At 40.1% G+C, this 21,978-nt stretch overlaps 2 protein-coding genes across 2 annotated transcripts; both read right to left on the reverse strand.

The window, feature by feature from the left end:
• Nucleotides 1-224: 224 nt before the first annotated feature.
• LOC137608871 (uncharacterized) lies at nt 225-21,348 on the reverse strand. The gene is made up of 12 exons (XM_068335461.1): nt 21,104-21,348; nt 19,126-20,946; nt 16,543-16,663; nt 15,970-16,290; nt 14,565-14,902; nt 12,703-14,407; nt 8,094-8,431; nt 6,790-7,936; nt 5,389-5,726; nt 4,028-5,231; nt 2,623-2,960; nt 225-2,465 (listed from the first exon to the last, which is right to left on the reverse strand). The coding sequence occupies exons 1-12, from the start codon at nt 21,273-21,275 to the stop codon at nt 943-945; spliced, it is 9,366 nt and encodes a 3,121-aa protein (XP_068191562.1). The 5' UTR covers nt 21,276-21,348; the 3' UTR covers nt 225-942.
• On the reverse strand, nt 9,175-11,572 carry LOC137608711 (zinc finger protein ZFP2-like). Its single transcript, XM_068335256.1, has 2 exons — nt 11,303-11,572; nt 9,175-11,145 (listed from the first exon to the last, which is right to left on the reverse strand). The coding sequence occupies exons 1-2, from the start codon at nt 11,472-11,474 to the stop codon at nt 9,479-9,481; spliced, it is 1,839 nt and encodes a 612-aa protein (XP_068191357.1). The 5' UTR covers nt 11,475-11,572; the 3' UTR covers nt 9,175-9,478.
• Nucleotides 21,349-21,978: the final 630 nt, after the last annotated feature.

Genomic DNA, 21,978 nt, shown 5'->3' on the forward strand with positions numbered 1-21,978 from the left:
TAATTTTTTTTTTTTTTAAAGATGTTGAAACATCTCCAGCTGCAAGGTGATCTGTTAAACATTAATTACTAACAGTAACCAGTACTGTACAAATGAGCCATGTGACACCGTAAAGCACACGAGTCAAACTCAAGGCCCGGGGGCCAAATATGGCCCGCCACATCAACCATGGTCTGTGTCTAAAAATAAATACCGCTGGGTCAAAAGTGTGCTTTGACCAAAACTACGTTTCCAACAATGCAGTAATTAAACCCATTTTAACTTTGGCAAAACCATTTTGAACAAACTCAATGTCTTGACGTGTTTGATGTTATTTTTCTTTATTCATTGATAGTTTGATCCTTGATTGATGGAGTTCTGTGGGTTTAATAACCTGACAAATTAAAAGGATTTATGTTATATAACAGAGGAACAAACATTTAAACTGTGAAACTGTAATGTTTGTAACTTGAATAAGTAAGAAATTCAGCGTTATTTAACATCGAGTTATATTTGTTACATTACATTGCATCATTTGACCTATGGCATCAGTGATAATTTCCATTGCTTCAGTTAGTGCTAAAGCAGTAGAATGATTGTTCCTGAAACCGTACTTGTTTTAACTCAGATGATTATGCTTTTTTTGTGAATTTGTCCAGTCTGTTATTAGTTTCTCTGGAATCTTTGATAACTGGTCAGCATCTAGACAGGTCAGTATTTAGTAAATTCACATGTAGCCCCATTTCTTATATAATGGTACAACTTCGGCAATTTTCATTTCGTGAGGAAACAATTCAGTTTCAAATGAAAGATTACGAACGTGCGTCAGTGGTAATACAATTCCGTCTTGTTTGTCCTTTATTTATTTCAAATGAAATCCCTTCACGTCAGTAGATGTTTTTGCTACACACTTGTTGATCTCTGTCAAAAATATACATGAGAAGTTCCATCACATATTGAAAACTATAAGGCTTCTAACTCTGGGTGGATTCTCATGTGATTTCTGTAAGCTTTTTTCCATTTAAAGTCTTTATCACAGGTTTCACACCTGTAAAGCTTCTCAACTTTGTGTATTCTCTTGTGTTTTACCAATGTACTACTGGACCTAAAATCCTTCTCACATATTTCACACCTGTAAGGCTTCTCACCTGTGTGGATTCTCTTGTGTATTACGAACGTACTACTGGACCTAAAATCCTTCTCACATATTTCACACCTGTAAGGCTTCTTACCAGTGTGGATTCTCTTGTGTACCATCAACCCACTATTGTCCATAAAACCTTTCCCACATGTTTCACACCTGTAAGGCCTCTCTCCACTGTGGATTCTCTTGTGTGTTACCAACGCACTACTGAACCTGAAATCTTTCCCACATGTTTCACACCTGTAAGGCTTCTCACCAGTGTGGATTCTCTTGTGTACTATCAACCCACTATTGTCCATAAAATTTTTCCCACATATTTCACACCCATAAGGCCTCTCTCCAGTGTGGATTCTCTCATGTGTTATCAGCGTACTGCTGGACCTAAAACCTTTCCCACATATTTCACACCTGTAAGGCTTCTCACCAGTGTGGATTCTCTTGTGTACTATCAACCCACTACTGTCCAAAAAATCTTTCCCACATGTTTCACACCTGTAAGGTCTCACACCTGTGTGGATTCTTTTGTGTACTTTCAAAGCATTATAGAACATAAAACCTTTCCCACATGTTTCACACATGTAAGGAATCTCAAATGTGTGGTTTTTCATGTGGTCTTTCAAACTGTTGCCGTTTGTGTAACCCTTCTTACAAAAATTACAAACATATGGCTTCTTACAGGTGTTACTTGTTCCCTGGGACTGAAACTGAGACTCAACCTCAGCATCTTTTCTGCCTGATTTTCCTCTCTCATCATGGCTGACGGATACATGAGAGCTGTTAGACATCAGGAGGTCAATGTTTGCTGCTCCCACCACAGAGCTGATAACCAGCAGGTTGTCAACAGACTCTGTCTGTGCTGCACCATCTTCAGCTTTCATGTCCAGAGTCTGATCTTCACTGTGGTCATTTTCCTCATGAGTAGGAGTCAACATAACGGCATCAGTCTCCTGCTTCAGTACAAGCTGCTCTCCCTCCTGACTGCTGTGGAGTTCCTCTGGTTCCTCTTTCAGATGTAGAACCTCTGGTTCCTCTTTCAGGTGGAGAACCTCTGGTTCCTCTTTCAGGTGGAGAACCTCTGGTTCCTCTTTCAGGTGGAGAACCTCTGGTTCCTCTTTCAGGTGTAGAACCTCTGGTTCCTCTTTCAGGTGGAGTTCCTCTGGTTCCTCTTTCAGGTGGAGAACCTCTGGTTCCTCTTTCAGGTGGAGAACCTCTGGTTCCTCTTTCAGGTGGAGAACCTCTGGTTCCTCTTGGTCCACACTGGACTTCACCTCCTGGTTCCAGAGCTGCTGGTCAGCAGGGACCTCCACCTCCTCCTCCTTACAGACATGATGCTGTGGACCATCTGGAGGGACAACAACAGGAGCATCACGTTACTATGACTACAAACTAACACTAGCACACAAACGCAGACCTGCCAGGAAATCAGTTACGTTTGTTAAAATACGGACGAATTGACCATAAAATCTTGTATTTCGTTCATTAAATGACTTTTTCTGTACCTATCCGGTGTAACTTCAGTTCTGCTCTGAGGCAGAGATCCAGCAGTCGGCGTTGATGGTTTCTCTTTTCTTCGTTCTTGACGGTAGTTTTTTTTAAAGCTCCAAAAACTTCCTCTTCAGCAGCTTTTAGTCGATTTACAACTAAATTTCCCAAAGAGTCAAATGAAGACATTTTAATAACTGAACTAAATACCACAAAAACTATGATAAAATAGACTTCCACTGACTTCAAGAACGGAGAAGCTAACGCTACTAAACCTCTTTGTTTACTTCCGCTTGTTGTCCCCCAGAAAAAAGTCCGACGAGGAAGTCGTCCAGGTTTTTTTATTCCGCTGTAGCTGAAGGTATGGAGTCAGAATTCCACTGTTTCAGACATAAAGAATATACTTCTTTTTTTTTTCTTTTCATTTCACTCTGGGCTGAATAAAATTGTAGTGAAATCGGGGGCACCAGTTGATGGATCCACATTAAGCAAAGTAGTTTAAATCAATAAACTGGACTAGTAGAAAGTTCATTGAATACTTGTTATGTTGTATTATGAAGAATTACCACAGTGAAAGAAATATCTCTGAGAACATTGAATTGGTTCCGTTAATATGTGATATTCACATGTTAAGTATTTCAGCGTTGGTTTCTTCTGACGGGGACTTTAAGAGAAATCCTTTCAAGAACCCAGAACTAAGGAAGTGTTGTTGTTTTATCGAATTTGGCTCCCACCTTAACAGGAGAGAAATATAAGCTTAGGGCAGTGATTTTATTTCCTCATAAATACAGATAAAAATCATTCAACAGCATTGTGAAGACGTGAAACAATAAATTCGATCCCAGTAATGATGTTGTTCAATAGCATTTACCATTTTACTTTTTCTTTGGCTGCAAAGTAAAATAAAATCACTTAACAGTATAATGTGTACATGAGAGTATATAAAGCTTTATTTTGTTGGACCATGTAGGATTACATTCTTACTCGTTCAAATCATACCTTCATTTTATTTTAGTGTACGCAGAAACAGATCTCAGATCCTTTGACAGATCCCCTGGGATCAGTTACTTTACCTTTCAGATATCTACCCTGCATGATTGGAATTTAAAATTACTCAATTGATTGTGAGAAGTTTATTTTGGTAATGAAACATAGAAACAGAATCTTCACCTGTATGTTCTGAAACAATGCTACTTTAACACAACAGGGTGGTCACATTTAATTTGTTTATTTGTAAAGTTGGGGTCTTTATTCAGACACGTCATTACAATAGAGTTTACCACCTTCAACTCATTTGCAACATCAAACCCATTTCAAGAAAAGGGCTGACAGGTAGAAGCATTTGGCTTGTAAACAAAACATCTCTCTCATCACAATCACCTGAAAAGGTCTCCACACATTGAAAACTATCATGCTTCGAGCTTTGGGTGGATCCTCATGTGACATCTGTAAGCGTTTTTCCATTTAAATTCTTTACCACACGTTTCACACCTGTAAGGCTTCTCACTTGTGTGGACTCTCATGTGTTGAGCCAAATAATCTTTCCTTCTGAAACCTTTCCCACATATTTCACACCTGTAAGGCTTCTCAACTGTGTGGATTCTCTTGTGTGTTACCAACACATTACTGGACCTGAAACCTTTCCCACATATTTCACACCTGTAAGGCTTCTCACCTGTATGGTTTCTCTCGTGTACTATCAACACACTATTGTTAATAAAACCTTTCCCACATGTTTCACACCTGTAAGGCTTCTCACCAGTGTGGATTCTCTCGTGCACTATCAGCACACTATTTTTAATATAATCTTTCCCACATGTTTCACACCTGTAAGGCTTCTCACCTGTATGGATTCTCTCGTGTACTATCAATTCACTATTGTTAATAAAACCTTTCCCACATGTTTCACACCTGTAAGGCTTCTCACTTGTGTGGATTCTCTTGTGTACTTTCAAAGCATTATAGAACATAAAATCTTTCCCACACGTTTCACACTTGTAACGTGTCTCACCTGTGTGGATTTTCATGTGGTCTTTCAAACTGTTGCCGTTTGTGTAACCCTTCTTACAAAAATTACAAACATATGGCTTCTTACAGGTGTTACTTGTTCCCTGGGACTGAAACTGAGACTCAACCTCAGCATCTTTTCTGCTTGTTTCTCCTCTCTCGTGATGACTGACGGATACATGAGAGCTGTTAGACATCAGGAGGTCAATATTTGCTGCTCCCACCACAGAGCTGATAACCAGCAGGTTGTCAACAGACTCTGTCTGTGCTGCACCATCTTCAGCTTTCATGTCCAGAGTCTGATCTTCACTGTGGTCATTTTCCTCATGAGTAGTAGTCAACATAACGGCATCAGTCTCCTGCTTCAGTACAAGCTGCTCTCCCTCCTGACTGCTGTGGAGTTCCTCTGGTTCCTCTTTCAGATGTAGAACCTCTGGTTCCTCTTTCAGGTGGAGAACCTCTGGTTCCTCTTTCAGGTGGAGAACCTCTGGTTCCTCTTTCAGGTGGAGAACCTCTGGTTCCTCTTGGTCCACACTGGACTTCACCTCCTGGTTCCAGAGCTGCTGGTCAGCAGGGACCTCCACCTCCTCCTCCTTACAGACATGATGCTGTGGACCATCTGGAGGGACAACAACAGGAGCATCACGTTACTATGACTACAAACTAACACTAGCACACAAACGTAGACCTGCCAGGAAATCAGTTACGTTTGTTAAAATACGGACGAATTGACCATAAAATCTTGTATTTCGTTCATTAAATGACTATTTGTGTACCTATCCGGTGTAACTTCAGTTCTGCTCTGAGGCAGAGATCCAGCAGTCGGCGTTGATGGTTTCTCTTTTCTTCGTTCTTGACGGTAGTTTTTTTTAAAGCTCCAAAAACTTCCTCTTCAGCAGCTTTTAGTCGATTTACAACTAAATTTCCCAAAGAGTCAAATGAAGACATTTTAATAACTGAACTAAATACCACAACAACTAACATAAAATAGACTTCCACTGACTTCAGGAACGGATAATCTAACGCTACTAAAGCTATTTGTTTACTTCCGCTTGTTGTCCCCCAGAAAAAAGTCCGACGAGGAAGTCGTCCAGGTTTTTTTATTCCGCTGTAGCTGAAGGTATGGAGTCAGAATTCCACTGTTTCAGACATAAAGAATATACTTCTTTTTTTTTTCTTTTCATTTCACTCTGGGCTGAATAAAATTGTAGTGAAATCGGGGGCACCAGTTGATGGATCCACATTAAACAAAGTAGTTTAAATCAATAAACTGGACTAGTAGAAAGTTCATTGAATACTTGTTATGTTGTATTATGAAGAATTACCACAGTGAAAGAAATATCTCTGAGAACATTGAATTGGTTCCGTTAATATGTGATATTCACATGTTAAGTATTTCAGCGTTGGTTTCTTCTGACGGGGACTTTAAGAGAAATCCTTTCAAGAACCCAGAACTAAGGAAGTGTTGTTGTTTTATCGAAATTGGCTCCCACCTTAACAGGAGACAAATATAAGCTTAGGGCAGTGATTTTATTTCCTCATAAATACAGATAAAAATCATTCAACAGCATTGTGAAGACGTGAAACAATAAATTCGATCCCAGTAATGATGTTGTTCAATAGCATTTACCATTTTACTTTTTCTTTGGCTGCAAAGTAAAATAAAATCACTTAACAGTATAATGTGTACATGAGAGTATATAAAGCTTTATTTTGTTGGACCATGTAGGATTACATTCTTACTCGTTCAAATCATACCTTCATTTTATTTTAGTGTACGCAGAAACAGATCTCAGATCCTTTGACAGATCCCCTGGGATCAGTTACTTTACCTTTCAGATATCTACCCTGCATGATTGGAATTTAAAATTACTCAATTGATTGTGAGAAGTTTATTTTGGTAATTAAACATAAAAACACAATCTTCACCTGTATGTTCTGAAACAACAATACTTTAACACAACAGGGTGGTCACATTTAATTTATTTGTTAAGTTGGGGTCTTTATTCAGACACGTCATTACAATAGAGTTTACCACCTTCAACTCATTTGCAACATCAAACCCATTTCAAGAAAAGGGCTGACAGGTAGAAGCATTTGGCTTGTAAACAAAACATCTCTCTCATCACAATCACCTGAAAAGGTCTCCACACATTGAAAACTATCATGCTTCGAACTTTGGGTGGATCCTCATGTGACATCTGTAAGCGTTTTTCCATTTAAATTCTTTACCACACGTTTCACACCTGTAAGGCTTCTCACTTGTGTGGACTCTCATGTGTTGAGCCAAATAATCATTCCTTCTGAAACCTTTCCCACATATTTCACACCTGTAAGGCTTCTCAACTGTGTGGATTCTCTTGTGTGTTACCAACACATTACTGGACCTGAAACCTTTCCCACATATTTCACACCTGTAAGGCTTCTCACCTGTATGGTTTCTCTCGTGTACTATCAACACACTATTTTTAATATAATCTTTCCCACATGTTTCACACCTGTAAGGCTTCTCACCTGTATGGATTCTCTCGTGTACTATCAATTCACTATTGTTAATAAAACCTTTCCCACATGTTTCACACCTGTAAGGCTTCCCACTTGTGTGGATTCTCTTGTGTACTTTCAACCCACTACTGCCCATAAAATCTTTCCCACACGTTTCACACTTGTAACGTGTCTCACCTGTGTGGATTTTCATGTGGTCTTTCAAACTGTTGCCGTTTGTGTAACCCTTCTTACAAAAATTACAAACATATGGCTTCTTACAGGTGTTACTTGTTCCCTGGGACTGAAACTGAGACTCAACCTCAGCATCTTTTCTGCTTGTTTCTCCTCTCTCGTGATGACTGACGGATACATGAGAGCTGTTAGACATCAGGAGGTCAATGTTTGCTGCTCCCACCACAGAGCTGATAACCAGCAGGTTGTCAACAGACTCTGTCTGTGCTGCACCATCTTCAGCTTTCATGTCCAGAGTCTGATCTTCACTGTGGTCATTTTCCTCATGAGTAGTAGTCAACATAACGGCATCAGTCTCCTGCTTCAGTACAAGCTGCTCTCCCTCCTGACTGCTGTGGAGTTCCTCTGGTTCCTCTTTCAGATGTAGAACCTCTGGTTCCTCTTTCATGTGGAGAACCTCTGGTTCCTCTTTCAGGTGGAGAACCTCTGGTTCCTCTTTCAGGTGGAGAACCTCTGGTTCCTCTTTCAGGTGGAGAACCTCTGGTTCCTCTTGGTCCACACTGGACTTCACCTCCTGGTCCCAGAGCTGCTGGTCAGCAGGGACCTCCACCTCCTCCTCCTTACAGACATGATGCTGTGGGCCATCTGGAGGGACAACAACAGGAGCATCACGTTACTATGACTACAAACTAACACTAGCACACAAACGTAGACCTGCCAGGAAATCAGTTACGTTTGTTAAAATACGGACGAATTGACCATAAAATCTTGTATTTCGTTCATTAAATGACTTTTTCTGTACCTATCCGGTGTAACTTCAGTTCTGCTCTGAGGCAGAGATCCAGCAGTCGGCGTTGATGGTTTCTCTTTTCTTCGTTCTTGACGGTAGTTTTTTTTAAAGCTCCAAAAACTTCCTCTTCAGCAGCTTTTAGTCGATTTACAACTAAATTTCCCAAAGAGTCAAATGAAGACATTTTAATAACTGAACTAAATACCACAACAACTAACATAAAATAGACTTCCACTGACTTCAGGAACGGATAATCTAACGCTACTAAAGCTATTTGTTTACTTCCGCTTGTTGTCCCCCAGAAAAAAGTCCGACGAGGAAGTCGTCCAGGTTTTTTTATTCCGCTGTAGCTGAAGGTATGGAGTCAGAATTCCACTGTTTCAGACATAAAGAATAAACTTCCTTTTTTTTTTCATTTCACTCTGGGCTGAATAAAATTGTAGTGAAATCGGGGGCACCAGTTGATGGATCCACATTAAACAAAGTAGTTTAAATCAATAAACTGGACTAGTAGAAAGTTCATTGAATGCTTGTTATTTTTTATTATGAAGAATTACCAAAGTGAAAGAAATATCTCTGAGAACATTGAATTGGTTCAGTTAATATGTGATATTCACATGTTAAGTATTTCAGCGTTGCTTTCTTCTGACAGGGACTTTAAGAGAAATCCTGTCAAGAACCCAGAACTAAGGAAGTGTTGTTGTTTTATCGAAATTGGCTCCCACCTTAACAGGAGAGAAATATAAGCTTAGGGCAGTGATTTTATTTCCTCATAAATACAGATAAAATTCATTCAAAAGCATTGTGAAGACGTGAAACAATTTATTCGATCCCAGTAATGATGTTGTTTAATAACATTTACCATTTGAGTTTTTCTTTGGCTGCAAAGTAAAATAAAATCACTTAACAGTATAATGTGTACATGAGAGTATATAAAACTTTATTTTGTTGCACCATGTAGGATTACATTCTTACCCGTTCCAATCATACCTTGATTTTATTTTACTGTATGAAGAGACAGATCTCAGCTCCTTTGACAGATCCCCTGGGATCAGTTGCTTTACCTTTCAGATATCTACCCTGGATGATTGGAATTTAAAATTACTCAATTGATTGTGAGAAGTTTATTTTGGTAATGAAACATAGAAACACAATCTTCACCTGTATGTTCTGAAAAAACAATACTTTAACACAACAGGGTGGTCATATTCAATTTGTTTATTTGTTAAGTTGGGGTCTTTATTCAGACACGTCATTACAATAGAGTTTACCACCTTCAACTAATTTGCAACATCAAACCTATTTCAAGAAAAGGGCTGACAGGTAGAAGCATTTGGCTTGTAAACAAAACATCTCTCTCATCACAATCACCTGAAAGGTTCTCCACACATTGAAAACTAACAGGCTTCGAACTTTGGGTGGATTGTCATGTGATATTTGTAAGCGTTTTTCCATTTAAATTCTTTACCACACATTTCACACCTGTAAGGCTTCTCACTTGTGTGGACTCTCATGTGTTGAGCCAAATACTCCCTCCTTTTGAAACCTTTCCCACATGTTTCACACCTGTAAGGCTTCTCACTTGTGTGGATTCTCTTGTGTTTTATCAACACATAACTGGACCTAAAAGCTTTCCCACATGTTTCACACCTGTAAGGCTTCTCATTTGTGTGGACGCTCATGTGTTGAGCCAAATAATCCTTCTTTTTGAAACGTTTCCCACATGTTTCACACCTGTAAGGTTTCTCACTTGTGTGGATTCTCTTGTGTTTTATCAACACATTTCTGGACCTAAAACCTTTCCCACATATTTCACAGCTGTAAGGCTTCTCACCTGTATGGATTCTCTCGTGTACTATCAACACACTATTGTTAATAAAACCTTTCCCACATGTTTCACACCTGTAAGGCTTCTCACTTGTGTGGATTCTCTCATGTTTTACTAGCGCAAAACTGGTCCTAAAATCTTTCCCACATGTTTCACACTTGTAAGGCTTCTCACCTGTGTGGATTCTCTCGTGTACTATCAAGACACTATTTTTGATAAAACCTTTCCCACATGTTTCACACCTGTAGGGCTTCTCACCTGTGTGGATTCTCCTGTGTTTTATCAACACACTATTTTTAATAAAACCTTTCCCACATGTTTCACACCTGTAGGGCTTCTCACCTGTGTGGATTCTCCTGTGTTTTATCAACACACTATTTTTAATAAAACCTTTCCCACATGTTTCACACCTGTAGGGCTTCTCAACTGTGTGGATTCTCTTGTGTTTTATCAACACATTACTCGACCTAAAATCTTTCCCACATGTTTCACATCTGTATGGCCTCTCTCCGGTGTGGATTCTCTTGTGTACTTTCAACCCACTACTGCCCATAAAATCTTTCCCACACGTTTCACACCTGTAACATGTCTCACCTGTGTGGATTTTCATGTGGGATCTCAAAGTCCTGAGGTGTGTGTAACCCCTCTTACATATTTTACAAACATATGGCTTCTTACAGGTGTTTCTTCTTCCCTGGGACTGAAACTGAGACTCAACCTCAGCATCTTTTCTGCCTGATTTTCCTCTCTCATCATGGCTGACGGATACATGAGAGCTGTTAGACATCAGGAGGTCAATGTTTGCTGCTCCCACCACAGAGCTAATAACCAGCAGGTTGTCAACAGACTCTGTCTGTGCTGCACCATCTTCAGCTTTCATGTCCAGAGTCTGATCTTCACTGTGGTCATTTTCCTCATGAGTAGGAGTCAACATGACAGCATCAGTCTCCTGCTTCAGCACAAGCTGCTCTCCTTCCTGACTGCTGTGGAGTTCCTCTGGTTCCTCTTTCAGATGTAGAACCTCTGGTTCCTCTTTCAGGTGGAGAACCTCTGGTTCCTCTTTCAGGTGGAGAACCTCTGGTTCCTGTTTCAGGTGGAGAACCTCTGGTTCCTCTTTCAGGTGGAGAACCTCTGGTTCCTCTTGGTCCACACTGGACTTCACCTCCTGGTTCCAGAGCTGCTGGTCAGCAGGGACCTCCACCTCCTCCTCCTTACAGACATGATGCTGTGGGCCATCTGGAGGGACAACAAAAGGAGCATCACGTTACTATGACTACAAACTAACACTAGCACACAAACGCAGACCTGCCAGGAAATCAGTTACGTTTGTTAAAATACGGATGAATTGACCATAAAATCTTGTATTTCGTTCATTAAATGACTTTTTGTGTACCTATCCGGTGTAACTTCAGTTCTGCTCTGAGGCAGAGATCCAGCAGTCGGCGTTGATGGTTTCTCTTTTCTTCGTTCTTGACGGTAGTTTTTTTTAAAGCTCCAAAAACTTCCTCTTCAGCAGCTTTTAGTCGATTTACAACTAAATTTCCCAAAGAGTCAAATGAAGACATTTTAATAACTGAACTAAATACCACAAAAACTAAGATAAAATAGACTTCCACTGACTTCAAGAACGGAGAATCTAACGCTACTAAACCTCTTTGTTTACTTCCGCTTGTTGTCCCCCAGAAAAAAGTCCGACGAGGAAGTCGTCCAGGTTTTTTTATTCCGCTGTAGCTGAAGGTATGGAGTCAGAATTCCACTGTTTCAGACATAAAGAATAAACTTCCTTTTTTTTTCATTTCACTCTGGGCTGAATAAAATTCTAATTAATTCGGGGGCACCAGTTTATGGATCCACATTAAACAAAGTAGTTTAAATCAATAAACTGGACTAGTAGAAAGTTCATTGAATGCTTGTTATGTTGTATTATGAAGAATTACCACAGTGAAAGAAATATCTCTGAGAACATTGAATTGGTTCCGTTAATATGTGATATTCACATGTTAAGTATTTCAGCGTTGGTTTCTTCTGACGGGGACTTTAAGAGAAATCCTGTCAAGAACCCAGAACTAAGGAAGTGTTGTTGTTTTATCGAAATTGGCTCCCACCTTAACAGGAGAGAAATATAAGCTTAGGGCAGTGATTTTATTTCCTCACAACTGCAAATAAAAACCATTCATCAGCATTGTGAAGACATGAAACATTTTATTCGATCCAAGTAATGATGTTGTTCAACAGTATTTACCATTTTAGTTTTTCTTTGGCTGCAAAGTAAAATAAAATCACTTAACAGTATAATGTGTACATGAGAGTATATAAAGCTTTATTTTCTTGGACCATGTAGGATTACATTCTTACTCGTTCAAATCATACCTTCATTTTATTTTAGTGTACGCAGAAACAGATCTCAGCTCCTTTGACAGATCCCCTGGGATAAGTTGCTTTACCTTTCAGATATCTACCCTGCATGATTGGAATTTAAAATTACTCAATTGATTGTGAGAAGTTTAGTTTGGTAATGAAACATAGAAACAGAATCTTCACCTGTATGTTCTGAAAAAACAATACTTTAACACAACAGGGTGGTCACATTTAATTTGTTTATTTGTTAAGTTGGGGTCTATATTCAGACACATCACTACAATAGAGTTTACCACCTTCAACTCATTTGCAACATCAAACCTATTTCAAGAAAAGGGCTGACAGGTAGAAGTATTTGGCTTGTAAACAAAAGATCTCTCTCATCACAATCACCTGAAAGGTTCTCCACACATTGAAAACTATCATGCTTCGAACTTTGGGTGGATTCTCATGTGACATCTGTAAGCGTTTTTCCATTTAAAGTCTTTCCCACATGTTTCACACCTGTAAGGCTTCTCACTTGTGTGGACTCTCATGTGTTGAGCCAAATAATCATTCCTTCTGAAACCTTTCCCACATGTTTCACACCTGTAAGGCTTCTCAACTGTGTGGATTCTCTTGTGTTTTATCAACACATTACTTAACCTAAAAGATTTCCCACATGTTTCACACCTGTAAGGCTTCCCACTTGTGTGGATTCTCATGTGTTGAACCAAATAATCCCTCTTTCTGAAATCTTTCCCACATGTTTCACACCTGTAAGGCTTCTCACATGTGTGGACTCTCATATGTTGAGCCAAACAATTATTCCTTTTGAAACCTTTCCCACACTCTTCACACCTGTAGGGCTTCTCAACTGTGTGGATTCTCTTGTGTGTTACCAACACTTTACTGGACCTGAAACCTTTCCCACATGTTTCACACCTGTAAGGCTTCTCACCTGTATGAATTCTCTCGTGTACTATCAACACACGATTGTCAATAAAATCTTTCCCACAGGTTTCACACCTGTAAGGCTTCTCACCTGTGTGGACTCTGATGTGTTTAACCAAATGATGCCTCCATTTGAAACTTTCCCCACATGTTTCACACATGTAAGGCCTCTCTCCAGTGTGGATTCTCTCATGTTTTACTAACCCACCACTGCCCATAAAATCTTTCCCACATGTTTCACACTTGTAAGGCTTTTCACCTGTGTGGACTCTCATGTGTTCAACCAAATGATCACTCCTTTTGAAACTCTTCCCACATGTTTCACACCTGAATGGCCTCTCTCCAGTGTGGATTCTCTTGTGTACTTTCAACCCACTACTGTCAAAAAAAGTTTTCCCACATGTTTCACACCTGTAAGGCTTCACACCTGTGTGGAATTTCTTGTGTACTTTCAACGCATTATAGAACATAAAACCTTTCCCACATGTTTCACACATGTAAGGAATCTCAAATGTGTGGTTTTTCATGTGGTCTTTCAAACTGTTGCCGTTTGTGTAACCACTGTTGCATAAATTACAAACATATGGCTTCTCACAGGTGTTACTTGTTCCCTGGGACTGAAACTGAGACTCAACCTCAGCATCTTTTCTGCTTGTTTCTCCTCTCTCATCATGGCTGACGGATACATGAGAGCTGTTAGACATCAGGAGGTCAATGTTTGCTGATCCCACCACAGAGCTGATAACCAGCAGGTTGTCAACAGACTCTGTCTGTGCTGCACCATCTTCAGCTTTCATGTCCAGAGTCTGATCTTCACCGTGGTCATTTTCCTCATGAGTGGGAGTCAACATAACGGCATCAGTCTCCTGCTTCAGTACAAGCTGCTCTCCTTCCTGACTGCTGTGGAGTTCCTCTGGTTCCTCTTTCAGGCGGGGAACCTCTGGTTCCCCTTGCAGGTGTAGAACCTCTGGTTCCTCTTTCAGGTGGAGAACCTCTGGTTCCTCTTTCAGGTGGAGAACCTCTGGTTCCCCTTGCAGGTGTAGAACCTCTGGTTCCTCTTTCAGGTGGAGAACCTCTGGTTCCTCTTTCAGGTGGAGAACCTCTGGTTCCTCTTGGTCCACACTGGACTTCACCTCCTGGTTCCAGAGCTGCTGGTCAGCAGGGACCTCCACCTCCTCCTCCTTACAGACATGATGCTGTGGGCCATCTGGAGGGACAACAACAGGAGCATCACGTTACTATGACTACAAACTAACACTAGCACACAAACGCAGACCTGCCAGGAAATCAGTTACGTTTGTTAAAATACGGATGAATTGACCATAAAATCTTGTATTTCGTTCATTAAATGACTTTTTCTGTACCTATCCGGTGTAACTTCAGTTCTGCTCTGAGGCAGAGATCCAGCAGTCGGCGTTGATGGTTTCTCTTTTCTTCGTTCTTGACGGTAGTTTTTTTTAAAGCTCCAAAAACTTCCTCTTCAGCAGCTTTTAGTCGATTTACAACTAAATTTCCCAAAGAGTCAAATGAAGACATTTTAATAACTGAACTAAATACCACAAAAACTAAGATAAAATAGACTTCCACTGACTTCAAGAACGGAGAATCTAACGCTACTAAACCTCTTTGTTTACTTCCGCTTGTTGTCCCCCAGAAAAAAGTCCGACGAGGAAGTCGTCCAGGTTTTTTTATTCCGCTGTAGCTGAAGGTATGGAGTCAGAATTCCACTGTTTCAGACATAAAGAATATACTTCTTTTTTTTTTCTTTTCATTTCACTCTGGGCTGAATAAAATTGTAGTGAAATCGGGGGCACCAGTTGATGGATCCACATTAAGCAAAGTAGTTTAAATCAATAAACTGGACTAGTAGAAAGTTCATTGAATACTTGTTATGTTGTATTATGAAGAATTACCACAGTGAAAGAAATATCTCTGAGAACATTGAATTGGTTCCGTTAATATGTGATATTCACATGTTAAGTATTTCAGCGTTGGTTTCTTCTGACGGGGACTTTAAGAGAAATCCTTTCAAGAACCCAGAACTAAGGAAGTGTTGTTGTTTTATCGAAATTGGCTCCCACCTTAACAGGAGACAAATATAAGCTTAGGGCAGTGATTTTATTTCCTCATAAATACAGATAAAAATCATTCAACAGCATTGTGAAGACGTGAAACAATAAATTCGATCCCAGTAATGATGTTGTTCAATAGCATTTACCATTTTACTTTTTCTTTGGCTGCAAAGTAAAATAAAATCACTTAACAGTATAATGTGTACATGAGAGTATATAAAGCTTTATTTTGTTGGACCATGTAGGATTACATTCTTACTCGTTCAAATCATACCTTCATTTTATTTTAGTGTACGCAGAAACAGATCTCAGATCCTTTGACAGATCCCCTGGGATCAGTTACTTTACCTTTCAGATATCTACCCTGCATGATTGGAATTTAAAATTACTCAATTGATTGTGAGAAGTTTATTTTGGTAATGAAACATAGAAACAGAATCTTCACCTGAATGTTTTGAAACAATGCTACTTTAACAAAACAGGGTGGTCACATTTAATTTGTTTATTTGTTAAGTTGGGGTCTTTATTCAGACACGTCATTACAATAGAGTTTACCACCTTCAACTCATTTGCAACATCAAACCCATTTCAAGAAAAGGGCTGACAGGTAGAAGCATTTGGCTTGTAAACAAAACATCTCTCTCATCACAATCACCTGAAAAGGTCTCCACACATTGAAAACTATCATGCTTCGAGCTTTGGGTGGATCCTCATGTGACATCTGTAAGCGTTTTTCCATTTAAATTCTTTACCACACGTTTCACACCTGTAAGGCTTCTCACTTGTGTGGACTCTCATGTGTTGAGCCAAATAATCATTCCTTCTGAAACCTTTCCCACATATTTCACACCTGTAAGGCTTCTCAACTGTGTGGATTCTCTTGTGTGTTACCAACACATTACTGGACCTGAAACCTTTCCCACATATTTCACACCTGTAAGGCTTCTCACCTGTATGGTTTCTCTCGTGTACTATCAACACACTATTGTTAATAAAACCTTTCCCACATGTTTCACACCTGTAAGGCTTCTCACATGTGTGGACTCTCATGTGTTGAGCCAAATAATCACTCCTTTTGAAACCTTTCCCACATGTTTCACACCTGTAAGGCGTCTCAACTGTGTGGATTCTCTTGTGTGTTACCAACGCACCACTTAACCTAAAATCTTTCCCACATGTTTCACACCTGTAAGGCTTCTCACCAGTGTGGATTCTCTCGTGCACTATCAGCACACTATTTTTAATATAATCTTTCCCACATGTTTCACACCTGTAAGGCTTCTCACCTGTATGGATTCTCTCGTGTACTATCAACTCACTATTGTTAATAAAACCTTTCCCACATGTTTCACACCTGTAAGGCTTCCCACTTGTGTGGATTCTCTTGTGTACTTTCAACCCACTACTGCCCATAAAATCTTTCCCACACGTTTCACATTTGTAACGTGTCTCACCTGTGTGGATTTTCATGTGGGATCTCAAAGTCCTGAGGTGTGTGTAACCCCTCTTACATAAATTACAAACATATGGCTTCTTACAGGTGTTACTTGTTACCTGGGACTGAAACTGAGACTCAACCTCAGCATCTTTTCTGCCTGTTTCTCCTCTCTCATCATGGCTGACGGATACATGAGAGCTGTTAGACATCAGGAGGTCAATGTTTGCTGCTCCCACCACAGAGCTGATAACCAGCAGGTTGTCAACAGACTCTGTCTGTGCTGCACCATCTTCAGCTTTCATGTCCAGAGTCTGATCTTCACTGTGGTCATTTTCCTCATGAGTAGGAGTCAACATGACAGCATCAGTCTCCTGCTTCAGTACAAGCTGCTCTCCCTCCTGACTAATGTAGAGTTCCTCTGGTTCCTCTTTCAGGTGGAGAACCTCTGGTTCCTCTTTCAGGTGGAGAACCTCTGGTTCCTCTTTCAGGTGGAGAACCTCTGGTTCCTCTTTCAGGTGGAGAACCTCTGGTTCCTCTTTCAGGTGGAGTCAAATGAAGACATTTTAATAACTGAACTAAATACCACAAAAACTAAGATAAAATAGACTTCCACTGACTTCAGGAACTAAACCTCTTTGTTTACTTCCGCTTGTTGTCCCCCAGAAAAAAGTCCGACTAGAAAGTCGTCCATGTTTTTTTATTCCGCTGTAGCTGAAGGTATGGAGTCAGAATTCCACTGTTTCAGGTCGATAGACATAAAAAATAAACTTCCTTTTGAAAGCGGAGGACCGAATCCCGTAGTTGTAGGGACCCTGGTTCTCCTCCTGCGCGTTCGTTGTTTCTTGGTTGTGGACAATTTCTGTACGAAGTTAAATAAACAGAACACCACTTTGTCTAACAGAAGATTACTTCCAGCAGAGTGCAAAGAAGTCTTAAAACATACAAGCTTTTATACACATCAGATTTCGTGGTTGACACAGTTGCACATCAGATGTTTAATCATAGAGAAATTCCATTCTGTTACAAGTTCTTCTTTTGAATGCACAAGCTGTTCGGACACCTTGACTGCACTCTTTATCAGCAGTTGTTCCCTCGTATATTTGCAACAACCGTCTGCAGCGGTTCCTGTTGTCCTTGACATGAACTGCTCAGCTCCTCCGGTCACAGATCATCATGCAGTGTCCTAAAATGAACTTTTGTCAGCAGATTAATAATACAGTAAAACATCTAATACACTCAACGCTTTCTTTTTCATTTCACTCAGGACTGAATAAAATTGTGGACCTTAATTCTACTTTAAGAGAAACCCTGTCAAGAACCCAGAACTAAGGAAGTGCTGTTGTTGTATAGAAACTACCTCCCACCCTCACGGGAGAGAAACATCAGCTTGGGGCAGCAATAAAGTCTTGGGCTGGGTACAGGGGGTTTGCTGGCTCAAGGCCTGTGTTGACCAAAAACATCTGGAGTGTGAGCTGGCAGTGGAAGGTTTCAGTTCACCTCCTGACCACTGCCGAGGTGCTCTTGATCTTCACAGATATTTACAATATTTCCTTCCACCACTTTTTTCAATGGAACGAACAACGATTTCTTGTTGTGATCCATCTTTTATAACCTTTTACCTCCTGTGGTTCATTTCTCCCTCCATGGTGTCATCCTACTGATACTTGTTAATCATTCCTTCCTTATTGTTCACATTCATGTACCTTCATTCATACTTAATGGGATTTTTAATGACTGACTTTATTTCCTCATAAGTACAGATAAAAATCATTCAACAGCATTGTAAAGATGTGAAACATTTTATTCGATCCCAGTAATGATGTTGTTCAACAGCATTTACCATTTGAGTTTTTCTTTAGCTGCAAAGTAAAACAAAATCACTTAACAGTATAATGTGTACATGAGAGTATATAAAGCTTTATTTTGTTGGACCATGTAGGATTACATTCTTACTCGTTCAAATCATACCTTCATTTTATTTTACCGTAGACAGAGACAGATCTCAGCTCCTTTGACAGATCCCCTGGGATCAGTGGCTTTACCTTTCAGATATCTACCCTGCATGATTGGAATTTAAAATTACTCAATTGATTGTGAGAAGTTTATTTTGGTAATTAAACATAAAAACAGAACACAATCTTCACCTGTATGTTCTGAAACAACAATACTTTAACACAACAGGGTGGTCACATTTAATTTATTTGTTAAGTTGGGGTCTTTATTCAGACATGTCATTACAATAGAGTTTACCACCTTCAATTCATTTGCAACATCAAACCTATTTCAAGAAAAGGGCTGACGGGTAGAAGCATTTGGCCTTGAAAACAAAACATCTCTCTCATCACAATCACCTGAAAGGTTCTCCACACATTGAAAACTATCATGCTTCGAACTTTGGGTGGATTCTCATGTGACATCTGTAAGCGTTTTTCCATTTAAATTCTTTACCACACGTTTCACACCTGTAAGGCTTCTCACCTGTGTGGATTCTCATGTGATATTTGTAAGCGTTTTTCCATTTAAAGTCTTTCCCACATGTTTCACACCTGTAAGGCTTCTCACTTGTGTGGACTTTCATGTGTTGAGCCAAATAATCATTCCTTCTGAAACCTTTCCCACATGTTTCACACCTGTAAGGCTTCTCAACTGTGTGGATTCTCTTGTGTTTTATCAACACATTACTTAACCTAAAACCTTTCCCACATGTTTCACACCTGTAAGGCTTCCCACTTGTGTGGACTCTCATGTGTTGAGCCAAATACTCCCTCTTTTTGAAATCTTTCCCACACTCTTCACACCTGTAAGGCTTCTCAACTGTGTGGATTCTCATGTGTTTTATCAACGCATTACTAGACCTGAAATCTTTCCCACATGTTTCACACCTGTAAGGCTTCCCACTTGTGTGGACTTTCATGTGTTGAGCCAAACAATTATTCCTTTTGAAACCTTTCCCACACTCTTCACACCTGTAAAGCTTCTCAACTGTGTGGATTCTCTTATGTTTTATCAACACAATTCTGGACCTAAAACCTTTCCCACATGTTTCACACCTGTAAGGCTTCTCACCTGTATGGATTCTCTCGTGTACTATCAACTCACTATTGTTAATAAAACCTTTCCCACATGTTTCACACCTGTAAGGCTTCTCACTTATGTGGACTCTCATGTGTCGAGCCAAATAATCATTCCTTTTGCAACCTTTCCCACATGTTTCACACCTGTAAGGCTTCTCACTTGTGTGGACGCTCATGTGTTGAGCCAAATAATTACTCCTTTTGAAACCTTTCCCACATGTTTCACACCTGTAAGGCGTCTCAACTGTGTGTACTCTCTTGTGTGTTACCAACGCACCACTTGACCTAAAATCTTTCCCACATGTTTCACACCTGTAAGGCTTCTCACCTGTGTGGATTTTCTTGTGTACTTTCAACCCACTACTGCCCATAAAATCTTTCCCACACGTTTCACACCTGTAACGTGACTCACCTGTGTGGATTTTCATGTGGGATTTCAAATTCTTGAGGTGTGTGTAACCCTTCTTACATAAATTACAAACATATGGCTTCTTACAGGTGTTTCTTCTTCCCTGGGACTGAAACTGAGACTCAACCTCAGCATCTTTTCTGCCTGATTTTCCTCTCTCATCATGGCTGACGGATACATGAGAGCTGTTAGACAACAGGAGGTCAATGTTTGCTGCTCCCACCACAGAGCTGATAACCAGCAGGTTGTCAACAGACTCTGTCTGTGCTGCACCATCTTCAGCTTTCATGTCCAGAGTCTGATCTTCACTGTGGTCATTTTCCTCATGAGTAGGAGTCAACATGACAGCATCAGTCTCCTGCTTCAGTACAAGCTGCTCTCGTTCCTGACTAATGTGGAGTTCCTCTGGTTCCTCTTTCAGGTGGAGAACCTCTGGTTCCTCTTTCAGGTGGAGAACCTCTGGTTCCTCTTTCAGGTGGAGAACCTCTGGTTCCTCTTTCAGATGTAGAACCTCTGGTTCCTCTTTCAGGTGGAGTTCCTCTGGTTCCTCTTTCAGATGTAGAACCTCTGGTTCCTCTTTCAGGTGGAGAACCTCTGGTTCCTCTTTCAGGTGGAGAACCTCTGGTTCCTCTTTCAGATGGAGAACCTCTGGTTCCTCTTGGTCCACACTGGACTTCACCTCCTGGTTCCAGAGCTGCTGGTCAGCAGGGACCTCCACCTCCTCCTCCTTACAGACATGATGCTGTGGGCCATCTGGAGGGACAACAACAGGAGCATCACGTTACTATGACTACAAACTAACACTAGCACACAAACGCAGACCTGCCAGGAAATCAGTTACGTTTGTTAAAATACGGAGGAATTGACCATAAAATCTTGTATTTCGTTCATTACATGACTTTTTCTGTACCTATCCGGTGTAACTTCAGTTCTGCTCTGAGGCAGAGATCCAGCAGTCGGCGTTGATGGTTTCTCTTTTCTTCGTTCTTGACGGTAGTTTTTTTTAAAGCTCCAAAAACTTCCTCTTCAGCAGCTTTTAGTCGATTTACAACTAAATTTCCCAAAGAGTCAAAAGAAGACATTTTAATAACTCAACTAAATACCACAACAACTAAGATAAAATAGACTTCCACTGACTTCAAGAACTAAAGCTATTTGTTTACTTCCGCTTGTTGTCCCCCAGAAAAAAGTCCGACGAGGAAGTCGTCCAGGTTTTTTTTATTCCGCTGTAGCTGAAGGTATGGAGTCAGAATTCCACTGTTTCAGACATAAAGAATAAACTTGTCCTTGACATGAACTGCTCAGCTCCTCCCGTCACAGATAATCATGCAGTGTCCTAAAATGAACTTTTGTCAGCAGATTAATAATACAGTAAAACATCTAATACACTCAACGCTTTGTTTTTCATTTCACTCAGGACTGAATAAAATTGTGGACCTTAATTCTATTTAAAACGGGGGCACCAGTTGATGGATCCACATTAAACAAAGTAGTTATAAATCAATGAACTGGACTAGTAGAAAGTTCATTGAATACTTGTTATGTTGTATTATGAAGAATTACCACAGTGAAAGAAATATCTCTGAGAACATTGAATTGATTCGGTTAATATGTGATACTCACATGTTAAGTATTTCAGCGTTGGTTTCTTCTGACAGGGACTTTAAGAGAAATCCTGTCAAGAACCCAGAACTAAGGAAGTGCTGTTGTTTTATAGAAACTACCTCCCACCCTCACAGGAGAGAAACATCAGCTTGGGGCAGCAATAAAGTCTTGGGCTGGGTA

This window comes from Antennarius striatus, chromosome 15 (genome assembly GCF_040054535.1).
Source record: "Antennarius striatus isolate MH-2024 chromosome 15, ASM4005453v1, whole genome shotgun sequence".
Classification (NCBI taxonomy): Eukaryota; Metazoa; Chordata; class Actinopteri; order Lophiiformes; family Antennariidae; genus Antennarius; species Antennarius striatus.